This window comes from Urocitellus parryii, chromosome 1, assembly GCF_045843805.1.
Source record: "Urocitellus parryii isolate mUroPar1 chromosome 1, mUroPar1.hap1, whole genome shotgun sequence".
NCBI classification, from domain to species: Eukaryota; Metazoa; Chordata; class Mammalia; order Rodentia; family Sciuridae; genus Urocitellus; species Urocitellus parryii.
This window is the reverse complement of record NC_135531.1, coordinates 190,973,675-190,986,771: the sequence shown is the minus strand read 5'-3', so window position 1 is coordinate 190,986,771 and position 13,097 is coordinate 190,973,675. Positions and strand designations below refer to the sequence as shown.

The 13,097-nt window shown below is 46.4% G+C and overlaps 2 protein-coding genes across 6 annotated transcripts in view; one reads left to right on the top strand and one right to left on the bottom strand.

Annotated features, from left to right (window-relative positions):
- The window catches only part of Arhgef4 (Rho guanine nucleotide exchange factor 4), a 79,904-nt gene extending 77,746 nt beyond the window's left edge, over positions 1-2,158 (top strand). For both annotated transcript variants that reach the window (XM_077798288.1, XM_077798289.1), the window contains 3 exons: positions 428-671; positions 1,359-1,436; positions 1,951-2,158. In XM_077798288.1, the coding sequence (XP_077654414.1) occupies positions 428-671; positions 1,359-1,436; positions 1,951-2,102 (474 nt within the window). In that variant the 3' untranslated portion in view covers positions 2,103-2,158. The remainder of the gene's footprint in view (positions 1-427; positions 672-1,358; positions 1,437-1,950) is intronic.
- A 1,769-nt stretch (positions 2,159-3,927) lies between these two features.
- The window catches only part of Fam168b (family with sequence similarity 168 member B), a 33,967-nt gene continuing 24,797 nt past the window's right edge, over positions 3,928-13,097 (bottom strand). For all 4 annotated transcript variants that reach the window (XM_026388278.2, XM_026388266.2, XM_026388269.2 and 1 more), the window contains 4 exons: positions 11,512-11,654; positions 11,238-11,415; positions 8,992-9,121; positions 3,928-8,432 (listed from right to left, as the gene is read on the bottom strand). In XM_026388278.2, the coding sequence (XP_026244063.1) occupies positions 9,009-9,121; positions 11,238-11,415; positions 11,512-11,654 (434 nt within the window). In that variant the 3' untranslated portion in view covers positions 3,928-8,432; positions 8,992-9,008. The remainder of the gene's footprint in view (positions 8,433-8,991; positions 9,122-11,237; positions 11,416-11,511; positions 11,655-13,097) is intronic.

The following is a 13,097-nucleotide window of genomic DNA, read 5'->3' as shown; positions in this document are numbered from 1 at the left end:
AAGTCACCTATTTATTCTCCTCCTATAAATCTCTGCTTCTCCTTGTGACCCCCGAGGTCCTTTGCGGTAGCCTCCTCCCGGCCTCCTCTTCACTGCTGGCCTAGAAGCCCCCATCCATGCAGTTCTCCTTGTCCACTGTACTCCTCTGTACTGTACCCTGTAGGCCACTGTCTTAGTTTCTATGTCTATCTATCTTCCCACCAGACTATACAGTTCAAAGACAGGGCTGCCCTCTGCCCAGTTAGTAGCTGGGCATTGAAAGGGCAGGCTCCTCCACTGGTGGTTCAGCCGTCATAGGTCACAAGAGGCCCCCTCTGCCTTTAGGTGCTCACCGTCTGCTGGGGAGGTGGCTGGGGGCAGACAAGGGACATGGGCAGGTGAGCAGTTGAACAGGTGGGCAGCCAAAGCTCAGGGCAGCATCTGGCAGGACCTGCTTCGCCGGGACGTGCTATACTACAAGGGCCGGCTGGACATGGATGGCCTGGAGGTGGTGGACCTGGAGGATGGGAAAGACAGAGACCTCCACGTGAGCATCAAGAACGCCTTCCGGCTGCACTGCAATGCCTCAGGGGTCAGCCACCTACTATGTGCCAGGAAGCCTGAGCAGAAGCAGCGCTGGCTCAAGGCCTTTGCCAGGGAGAGGGAGCAGGTGCGGCTGGACCAGGAGACAGGTGCGAGACCCTGCTGGGCCTTGCCCCACCTCTAGGGCCAACCTGGCCCTTTTGCCTGGCCTGGCTGCCTGGCAGTCAGAATCACCTTGATAAAGTGAGGCAGTGTATTTCATCCAGGAGTTTCAGGGCTCCAGCAATCTCTTGGTCCTAGCAGTAAGCAAGGCCACCCTCTCTCTACTGGCAGGAGTGGCCCTTTCTCAGTATACAGCCCCAGAACACGGGTCTGCTGGCCTGCATGGGGTAGGGTGGATGTTGCTTCACTGCACAGACTTGCACATGTACCCATGGACATGCTCTAAAGCCAGCTGGAACCCTGAGGAAACATGGAGGGGAAGGTGGGTAATAGCCTCCAGAATCCTCCCCTGCCCCATGAGAATAAGCTTCTCCCCCTCCTATTCACTCAGTGGCCAGGTTGCTCTTGGTAGAAGAAAGAGCATCCACCTAGGCACTGCACAAAGTGAGGGCCAGACATCAGATAAAGGCAAGAGATGTGGGCCACAGTGGGAGGACTTGGGGATCTTCATTCTCTGCCATAGTTGGCAGGGCCAGCTGACTGAGCAGGACAAGGAACAGCCCTTGCTATATTAAGGGCACAAACCCTGAGGCATATGGGAGTAGAACACTAGGAAGACTGCACCCAGGCAGGGGAGGAGGAGGATATGGGGCCTTATGTATACCTCCCCCCAGGCTTCTCCATCACTGAACTGCAGAGAAAGCAGGCCATGCTGAATGCCAGCAAGCAGCAAGCCACAGGGAAGCCCAAAGGTAAGTGGACAGTAGTCCCACCTATGGACAGCTCTGTCATTGATTACATCTTTGACCCCCCAAAGCAAAGCCACCTAAATACCAGGTTCCCGGAGGTGCCCACTGCCCTTTGTAGGTATTATGTTCCCAAAGGTTAGTGATAAGGGGAAGCTTGGGTCAGTACATTGTTCTTTATCTTGACCCCTCTGACCTCAGCATTGTGGCACAGTTAGTGTCAGTGCTTTTCTTCCCTAGGCTGCTGACAGGCACCCTCACAGCTACCTTCCCCCTTGCAATAAAAAGAGCCAACATCACATGCCTTAGAAGGGCCCCTGGTCATCTATCATCTCTGAAGGCTGCAGTAGGTCAGGGCCAGGCCAGAGGCTCCAGGCAGACTGGGCCCCAGGATGTGGTCAACCCCTCGGGAAACAAATCCTATGCGGCAGAACTGAGGGTTCTGGAACGGGCCCTCTGCCTTTCACCTGTGCCACCTGACGCTGGGGCACCCATGACCCTGCTGTTTCTCTTTGCCTAGCCGTAGGCCGGCCCTGTTACCTGACACGCCAGAAGCACCCATTACTGCCTGCCAGTCGGCCCCAACAGCAGGTCTTGGTGCTGGCAGAGCCCAGGCGGAAGCCATCCACCTTCTGGCACAGCATTAGCCGGCTGGCACCCTTCCGCAAGTGAGCCAGTACCCACCTGACAGCACTTTGTGGACTTGCCCATCCTCAGCCCCCAGCTTTTCCTCCTTGAGGACCACTCCATCTGGCCATCCTTCTCTGCCCGTCTTGCAAACTGGAAGTGTGCAGGTGTTGGTGCCCCCAGGGCACACCAGGTTTGTGCTCCCATGCTTGGTTTCTTCCCTGCTGCTGGTGAATGAAGTGACCAGCTGGGAGAGGCAGGGCCCTGGCACATACAAGCCCCTCCTGCAGCCTGATCTCTGACCCTCTCCCCTTCTGTCCACATTATGGACCTGTGTGAGGCCTTCACTAACCAGGAGCCGGGAAGCCACCGCTCAGAACCACTTACCAGGCCGGCGTGCAGAAGGCACTAGCTGCTTTGGACCAGCTTCTTTGGAAATCTAATCATCCCCATTCCTGTTTCCTCCAGGCAGGAGAGACCTACTCTATGGCCAGTGGCCACCTACAAAGCTGGGCTGTGTCCCTTCAGGCCACTTGCAACCTTGGAGTACAGGAACCAGAAATTCTCTACCCAAATATCTGGCCCAGACCTGCCCTTTTACCTCCCAGCCCCTCTAGACATTGCTGGTCACCCTCTTCACTCGTGATGTTGTGTAGTGGGAAGAACAAAACCATATAGTCAGCCACATACTTTGGTCGGAGTTTTGTGACCATTCCATCTGTAGCTGTGGGGTTGCTGCAGAACCACTTGGTTCCTGTTTTTGTTGGGGTTTTGTCCTCTTGTTTTTCTAACATGAAGAAAAACAGTTCATTGTTGTGACACAGAAAGATTGCCTTACCCTAGTGAGCGTGAGAAGCCATAAGGACTGAATTCTGGGGCCAACAGCATCCAGACTGACCCACTCCAGGCAACGGACATGTGGCGAGGGCACCCACATCCTGCCCAATGGCGCCAGGAGCACAGCCAGGCCTGGCATGTCAGTGTGGAACCCTACAGGATTCAGCAGCATGGACAGTCACTCTTGCACTATACCTTCTCCAAGCCAGAAGCCACATTTAATTTCATAAAGAAACTTGTGAAAAGTAATCTGGCTCCAGCCATTGCATTCTGTTGGTGTGTGTGTTTTCTCGTGTGTGTGTGCACCTGTTCTTTCTGTGCCTGGGCTTTCCCCAAAGACAAAGAATGAGCTGGGGGCATGGTGGCACATGCCTATAATAATCCAGCAGCTCAGGAGGCTGAGGTAGAAGGATTGCAAGTTCAAGACTAGCCTCAGCAACTTAGCAAGGCCTTAAGCAACTTAGACATTGTCTCAAAATAAAAGCATAAAAAGGGATGGGGATGTGACTCAGTGGTGAAACCCCAGAGTTCAATCCCTGATATTTAAAAAAAAAAGGAATACCATGAGCCAAGAAATTCCAGAGGTATGGGGTAGGGGTGGGCTCTATTGAAGACTGGGGTCAATGCTGCAGAGACCAAGGATTGCTGGGGGGACCGTCTGCAAGACCTGGAGGTCCATTTCCTTCCCTGACTGCTCAGCTGGAGCTGGCATATATGACTTTGAGGGACTGGGGTCCACCATCTTTCTGGGCCTCAGCATTCTCCCTGCTGAAATGGGGAAGGATATGAATGACTTCCCAGGTGGACCCTGGCTACAGAAGCCAGAAGAGGAGCCCAAACTGCCTCCTTCCCAAACCACCTGGGAACAGTCCCTCAATCCACTGCCTCCAAGGGGTTGAAGACCACATGACCTTCCCAAAACCCCTAGCAGTCTCCTAACTTGTGGAAAGATACAGCACCTCTCTATTAGGCCAAGCTACTTCTAAACAAAACCTACAATGAAAAGAATCATGAAAACCAAAATATGCAACACAAGTCAATCTTTATTGAAAACTGCAGTATTAATACATAACAATTCTTGTTACAATAAACGTGCTTTAAGAATTTTAAATCTGAGCTCATCTACTCATCAGATTGCATAAAAAATTAAAATAGTATGAATTTACACCTAATTGAACTGGCTCAGAATGGATGGTCCATTCCTTTTTATTGACACGTAAGTTCAATGCAGAGGCGAGGGATGCCTTAACACTGGAAGACAATGCTGACTTAAGCTTAAAAAAAGTACCAAGAGAACAGTGTAAAAAACAGTATTTAAAAATCATTTAAAAAAAAGGGGGTGCGGGACAGTTTCCTATTCAGTTACAGCCCATGAGCCTCCTTGGGGCCTTTCCTTCAAGTGGTCATCACAGCAACCCTGTTAGGAGCAGTCTCAGATCTGGCCCAACTAGTTTATTCTACGGCCCACCACTCTGCACCAGAACCCATAGTGCCACCCTAGCCAAGGAGCTGCCTGCTGCACCACTCTGGGACATCTCACCCTGCCTGAAGTATATCAGGACTCCCTGACAAAGATGTTACTCCTCTCCTGGTCCCAACTGACTACACTTTATTTAATCCTGCTTATCCTATATGTTTTTCATTTTTCAAATGATTGGGGAGCGGGAAAAAGAGACAAACCCTCTAAAACATGCAAGACCAACTTTGCAGTTTCCACCAAAGCCACATCCACCTCAGAGTGTCATTTGCAGTGTATTTGAAGGTCAGCCACCCTTCAGTAAGCTCAGGTGGAGTAAGCAGCTCAGAGAAAACAGACATAAACCTGGGAGATGTGCTAGGCAGAAGAGCTGTACTGCTCTCCCTGAAGCCAACCTCACTCCTAAACTTTAGAGATCCTTTAAGAAAGCACCGGAGAGAAGGACCAGCTGCTGTCCCTCCTGCCACTGCACCCATGAGAGACCCTACGCTGTGTGGGCAGTGCTAGGCCAACAACAGCTGGAGCAGCGAATGCTGCCAGATAAAAAGGTGGCCCAACTAATCAGAGTAATACTGTTTTCAAATGTTCGTAAAGGAGAGGTGACATTTGAGCTCCCTCTGTAAAGGAGTTCCAATATTTACACAGCTGGTACATGGCAGCTTTTTACCACTCCCCAATGGCACACGAAGCCCATGGGCACACGAAGCCCACGTGGGGACAACACTGCCAGATGCCAGGGCATTCCAATGTATTTCCTATCACTGACATGTCCCCCAATAAACATGCAAATTACTTCCTAGACCTCCTCTGTCACAGAAGGATAAAGCTACCAGATGAAGCAAAGCATAGATGCCTTGCTGGGGAAGGGCAGGACACTCTAGAGGCCAGGGACCCAGGTCAGGGCTGGGGACCTCTCTACCTCCTATGAATACTACATTTGCATAGCACACAAGAAATGTCACCCAATAGCAATTCATAGGCCTAATAACCACATCATCAAGAATGTTCTTGAAAGATGGACCACAAGAGACATAAAAGGTTCTGGAAGAGCTTATGTGCCTGTTACCATGATTGGCCCTGGCCCCAAAGGTGTCCTCACCTCACAGAATCAAGAAGCTCATAGATAACTCAATTCTAAACACTCAGCTTCCAGACCACATCCAAACTAGATTTCTATGAGCAGAGAGGAACAGCAGCTACAAAGCTGATGAACACATCTTCCACGCCTCAGGGGAGAAGAGAATAAACATTTTTTTATATTCATAATGACATCCATGTTTACAGGAATTAAGTCCTTTGTTTGCCTATATCAGTTACTAAAAAAGAACAATAATTCAGCTGAAGAACACTCAAATAAGGAATGTCACACACACAAAAAGCAAAATTTCAGGGAATGTTCCACAATATGCTTGCGATAACAAATTATACAGCTCTGTAACAGAATACTGACCCAGGTTCTAGCCCTTAATTAATTTTACTAGAACTGAATGTTTTAAAAATTACAACCTATGACAGTTTTGGTACTACTCAAATTCAGATTCTTATCTGACAGATAAACTCTCTTTAACAACACATTTCATAAACTGATGAAATGATAGTGTCAAAATGGGAAAGATTTCTACTAGATATATAATGCCAAAGTATCTGATAGTCTCTTAGTTCAACTTCACAAAAGGGAAAAAAAGATTTTAAAATAATTTTAGAGAAGCAAAATGTTTATCAAGCTGATGTACACAGGGGAAGGGATGCAACCCACTCTTTACCCTTCACCTTAGTGCTTATGGAAACACCCTGTGTTTGCCAGCCTCACACAGGTCTGGAGACAGTTCATGTAACTTCTTAGGACTTCCTCCAGAATGCATATGACTCTGCCCCTTATAGGCACAGGGAATGTACATGTTTCCATTTTTGTGTGGGGCTTTGTTAAAGCATACACTAAAGTTATGAATATTGATCTACTCATATATTACCACTCAATTTGGGAAAACTGCCTTCTCTGTCAGTTAAGTCCCTGAAACCCTACTGATATTGCAAACCAATACAATTACCAACACATATTTGTGGAAATGGACACAAATTATGTGCCTGGGGTACATGTATGTCTGTCTCTCTCTCTCTCTCTCTCTCTCTCTCTCTCTCTCTCTCTCTCTCTCTCTCTCACACACACACACACACAAGTTAAGTGCTCACAAAGCGATTTAAAGTACTTATCAGTAAACATTCTATGTTAATAGACATTAGGAATAAGGAATCTTCTGTTTACAATGATCCATGCAAAAATATTCCTAAACTTCTTACAAAATAAATGTGGAAAAAGAAAATGAAGAGTACTCACTATAAAAAATAAGATTACCAAAGGCTCAGTGGTCAGGTATTTCACCTACCAGCCAGGCTGACCGCTAACAGTGACCTCCACCCGAGTGCCAGAGCCCTGACCTAGCTGCCTCAGAAGCAGCACAGAATCCTCTCTCAAAGTCCACAGCATTCCAAACAAGGATGGGGTGGGAAAAGGATGAACTTCCATCTCTGCCTGACAGACCCCTGAAAAAGAGCAAGTCTTCATACCTCCACCCTTCTGACCCTCACTGAAAACAGACATGCACTCCTACTGATGGAAGTTGGGCATTGGGCGGGGTGGGGAGAGGAGTCCTCATGATTTCTTATGTACAATATTCAGATTTTAAACTAAAAATCTTCCCATAATAGATCCTGGCAGGCAAATCATTCCACTGCTACCGGGCCCTTTCTGCCATCCACACTCACTTGGTGCTGAGTGCCTTTAGCTCCAAGAAGAGATGAGATGGCAGAAGAGGCTCAAAGACCACGGACACCAACCCTATAAATCTCCTCCAGCTGGTCACAATCAGGTGGACTACTCCAAGACAAGCTACATGATTCTACATTATCAGACATACCCACAGCCTTGCCTCTCTACAAGAAACATGAGGAATTTTAAATAAAGTTTTGTTCCCTTTAAATCATTCTTAAATATACAACTTGCTCTATAACATACAGCTGAAGTCTTTGCCATTCCTTGGGAGCAGGGTGTGGGGACCAATGCCTGTAAGTTTTCAACTGACTTCAAACATTTCTGGGGAAGGGGGCGACTGGAATGATTTTCTAAGCTAAATAAACCAGAAGGCAATACCTCATCCAAGTGTTTCACATATCTTCCATCCTAGGAAGACAATTTAGTTCTACTCAGGACTTTTTCAATAAAGATATACAAAAAATCTTCCTTCTCTGTAAGAGAACAGACAGTGTATTGGAAATTTAGATGGCAAGGAAAATTGTTTTGCTGATATGTAGAAAACCCCTTTGCCCCTAACTATACTGACCACACAACTCTAATCTTCCATGATGGTCTTTAAGCATGTCCCCTTTCCCTGGACCCTGCCAAGCCTACACAGAAAGAAAGGGATGCCCACTAATTGGCTGATCCCAAACCACAGTGGCCCGCCCACTCTCTTCCCATCCCTGCAGCTCCCTCCCATGCAGTCAGTGCCAAAGAAACAGATCGCTGAAAACTAAAGTCCACATCCAGAAGCGGCAACCTACATCAACCCCAAAAGGTTGAAGAATCATCTAAGGTATTTCAGGTATGCTCTATGAACATATTCACTTTAACACTTATAACTTTAAGACTTTGCATACAACAGTGCATTAGTGAAACAGTTGTAAAATATGTTTCCATTCCTTTGGGTTTTGCATAAGATGGTTTTGCATCAGTCACTGCAGGTAGATTGAGCAAGCTTTGTTTTTGTGTTTGTTTTTTTTTTAAACATGCATTCAACTAGATATGATTCAGAATAGATTAATACTCCCTTTTTATCATTACAGTTAGCTAAAAAATTGCCAGGCAAGTCCACAAAACAGGATTTGCTTTAAGACCAACCCACGGAGTTAGCTGGAGACTAACGGCACTGGGACCTGCTGGGCCGGGACAGTCGTATTTAGCTAAGTGTGAGAGCATTAAGAAGAAAGTCCTGGTTGGAGGCACAAGGCCTGCAGCACCAGCTGTGGAACCTCAATGATGTGACTGCACAGCTCCATCCGCAAACCTAGAAAGAATGAAAGGTACACAGTCATACAGAGCTCTTCTGCCATCACTGTTCCAAAAACTCCAAAAGGACAAGATCCAATAGGGTCAAAAAGGGCAGCAGGGCACAAAGGTGCTGGACCTGATTCCCACCCACCTCACAGAGACCCCCCTAGTTACAACCAGAACTCTATCTCCTGCAACAGGCAGGAGGGGGATGCAAGCATATTCCAGGTAAGAATAGAGATGCCGTGTAAATAGTAACCACCAAATGGTTTCCTTCTCTTTATGGAGTTCCAGGAAGATCAAAAACATAATGGGGTTGTGGCTCAGTGTAGAGCGCTTGCCTAGCATGTAAGAAGCACTGGGTTTGATCTTCAGCACCAGATAAAACATGATATAAAGGTATTGTGTCCATCTGCAACTTAAAAAAAAAAAAAAAAAAAAACACTACAATTGCTCTTAGATCAAAGGTCAGGTGCATTTTTTTCCTTAGTGCTTAAAACATGAGGTAGGTTTGTCATCCTCCACAGAGAAATGCACTATTGCCAGGGCCCAGTGAGCCTTCACTGATCACTTACATTTATTTGCAGGGTGATCACCACTGAGGGGGCACATAGCTGTAGGTGGGTGTTCCTGGAGCCCGATACGTGGGCACAGTGACTGGGTGAGGGGCAACAGGAGTTGGGGAATGGGCAGTCAGAAGGGTACCTGGAAGAAAGATCAGCACATCACACAAAAAGCAGGTCTACATGCTATACACCAACTCCAGTGTGACTCCACACTGTCACTGACATGTAGGCCTTTGTGAAGAGACAGGCACCTTGGAAGAGGGCACAGAACTGAGACTCAGAATAAGGTCAGAACGCTAATTAGATCACCCCCAAAAGAGCTGAAAGATATTTGATAATATGTCTGTAAAAGGGCTTGTGCCACCAACTGTGGTGGTGCATACTTGTAATCCCTGCTACTTAGGAGGCTAATGCAAGGAGGATCACAAGTTCAAGACCAGAATGGGCAACTTGGTGAGACCCTGTCTCAAAATTAAATTAAAAGGGCTGGAGATATAGCTCTGTGTTAAGAGTGCTTCAGTACTGCCAAAAAAAAAAAATGTAAAAGAATATATAAAAAGGCTTTGGGTCTATCTTTACAGAACATTCAGAAAACTTTTCGTGGGTCAGAAGAACCCCCACCCATTTTTTCGGTTCTGCAGATTGAACCCAGGAGTGCTTTACCACAAAGATACATCCAGTTTTGTTTTTGTGGCGCTGGGGATTGAACCCAGGGCCATGTGCATGAAAGGCAAGCACTCTACTAACTGAGCTATATCTACAACCCACATCCAGTTCTTTTTATATTTTGAGACAGGGCCTCGAAAAGTTGTGATCCTCCTGTTTCAGCCTCCCAAGTCACTGAGAACAGGTGTGCACACTGCCCCAGGCTTTTACAAACATTTTAAATAGTATTATCAGACTTAAACAGAAAATTCTCATATATACAACACAGGTGAACCTTAATGAAGAACATTATGCTACGTGACAAAAGGACAAATATTGTAGATGGTCCCACTTCGATGAGAGTATTTAAGAGTTATCAAACTCAGAGACAAAACAAAATGGTAACTAACAGAGCTAGAGAGCAGGTGTATAGCAGTTTAATGGAGTATAGGTATTTAACACATACAGGATATTCAGATTTGCAAGACGAATACCAATGTGAATAGACTTAACAATATATAAAATTATGGAAAAATTATTAAAAGGGTGAAAAAAAAGAGAAATGTGAAGTGGGATTTCCAAACTACATGAGCTTCTGAGTACATTACAAAAATGTATTTTTCCTATAACTACAAAAAAATTCAGGGACTACCTGAATTCTTTTGAGGTCAACACTCCTCAAACCTAATGCAATTATTCCCTGTTGCCTGTGCTCACCCTGCCCACCATGGCCTCCAGGACACAGCTTCTGTCTGTCATAGTCGTCTCTGCTTTGACAGAAAAGTACAGGAAAGCCAAATAAAATAGACATTAAGGTCAGAAATACACAGTATCCCAAAGAGCCTTCTCTTTGGTAGAATTTCCTTAAACTGAAGTTGGAAGGTAAGGAAGTGACATTCCAATCATGGGCCATCAACCCTTAAAGACCAGCAGGTAACTTAATCCCTAAATAGCAAATCAAGCCCCAGGGCTTCCATGGGTCCACAGAGACATGCCTACTCTAGCCTAGTGGTCTCTTCTGCCCTTGGTTTGTTCTCCTGACTTAGAAGAGGACTGGGGAAGTAAAGCAGATAAGCCGAAAGATCTGTGCAAGTAGCTGTTACTTCTATTAACACCAGACCAGCATTCCTAGATACACTGAAATCTTGCCCATTAACTTAACCTATGAAGCCAGATCACACTAAAGGAAAATATGAAGAGGGCCAGCCCACAAAGTGTTCCTCCTCAAGTTTTATATGCTCACAGTGGTGGAGGGAGTAGTGTCTGGTCACTCACTCCTCATCCCTACTGCCAAATGGACTATCCAGCTCACCAATAAAATGACTTAGTCAAATTCAGAAAGTGCTGTTCAGTTATGCTCCACAAGGGAAGCCAGTTGGTTCATCAACTCTTACACCCCACACTCCAGTATCCTCTCAACTGAAAGAAGGGGAAGGAAAGGAAAGGAGTTAAAGTCAAAGGTAACTGTCACTTCTTCAAAGAATCACATGTACTTCACACAACTGCAGCCATGAAAAACTAGAACCAAGAGTCAGAGTATTCATAAGCTTTCCCACACCTTACCCCAGCCTTATGGCACCATAGCACACACACTAGGAATAAGGACTCACCTGCTGACATGGCCATCGTGGTCCCAGCAACCATGCCCATGGTGACCCCATTGCCTCTAGGAGGAGGGATGGGAGCAGGGTACACTGTTGCCGGCATGCCATTGGGCTGCACCACCGTGGTGTGATGGATGACGTGAGGAGGTGCTGCATACAGTGGCTGTGTATAGTACGTGCCTTGCTGTGGGGATAAGGAAGACAACTGCCACAAGGTCCCATAATTTGGGGACCTAATGGAACCAATCCTTCCCACCATGCAGGGCATGTCCAAGCATACCTGTGCGTAAGGGCTCTGCTGGGGATAGGCACTTCGCACGGGGTACACAGCAGTCTGGTAGGGGTTGGGGGAAGAAGAGTATGGCGGCACGGCCCCGCTGGTGGGGGAACAGGACACTTTGTAAGGTGTGCCAGGAGTGTAACCTGTAACAAAAAAGCCCATGCCTGAGTTCATGTGGGACCATGCCAGGCATGGGGGAAGGACATGTGTAGGGTAGAGGCAGGTGTCATCTCAACCACGAACAGTGTAACACAGTCAAGATTCAACACCACTACAGTCCCCTCTCCTCCACTGACACCAAGCTCCATTTTTTGGCTTTGTGTGCAACTGAAGTGGGGGGGGGGGGTGCTGAAGAGGAGAAAGTTCTATGGAGCATATGCTCACACAAGAACAGGAAATTAAATACTGTCCTGGCCCACCAGAATATAAATTGGTACAGCCTTCCTGGCCACTCAATTTGGCATTTAAAGTACATATGTATTTTAATCCCACAATTAGCTGTATAAATCTACCATAAAGAAATACGCACATATACACAAGGACATAACTTAGAAAGCACACTAATCTCTGGTATTACAGCAAAAACAAAAGGAGAAACTTATCAAACATCAGGGATTGGCTTAGCACCCTACAGTAGAAAAACTTTTGGATCAAATGAACAGATTGAACACACACAGTTACTTGTTCCCACCCAAAATGACACGAAAATGATTATAAAACAGATTAAGGAATAAAAAGACAGACCAAAAATGAAAGTAAAGGCTGGGCGTGGTGGCATACACCTGTAATCCCAGCAGCTTGGGAGGCTGAGGCAGGAGGATCACGAGTTCAAAGCCTGCCTCAGCAAAAGCAAGGCAATAAGCAACTCAGTGAGACCCTGTCTATAAATAAAATACGAAAAAGGGTTGGGGACATGGCTCACTGATCTGCCTGAGTTCAATCCCAGGTACCACCACCACCCCCGCCCATTAAAAAAAAAGAATGGAAGTGAAGAAAGCTTTTAAATCTAAAAAGCTACACTCCATCAGTATTGAGAATAGTCTGATCATAGGACACCACCTGTCCTGGGAACTGCAGGACACCAACTTGTTTCCAGAAGCTGGTGAAGGCCTCTAATAGGGAAGAAGGGCTGTGAATCTACTGAGTGACCATTAGGTGTCTGGCTCCCCTCCTGATCCTCTACCCCAACAGATTTGCTCTCAGGTCTGGCGGAGAGGGCCTCTGGCTTACTATGCTCAAGGCAGCTTTATTCAACTGCCAGGAAGCTATAAATAGCCCACATGTCCACCAGCATACAGACAAACTGGTACATCCACACATCAAGACACTGCTCAGCAACCAAAAGGAACAAACTACTGATAACAGACAACATAGATGAGTCTTAATATCACTATATTATTGCAAAAGAAGCCAAAATAAGAATACATGTTATATGCATCTGATAGTAAGCACCAAGAAAGATAAATCAAAATCCACAATGATAGAAAATCCACCAGTTGTGGCCAGGGGCAGAGGGGCACATGTACCTTTCAGAACCATGTAGTCACCCAACTATAGTGGTGATGTAAAACCCTATACAACTATCC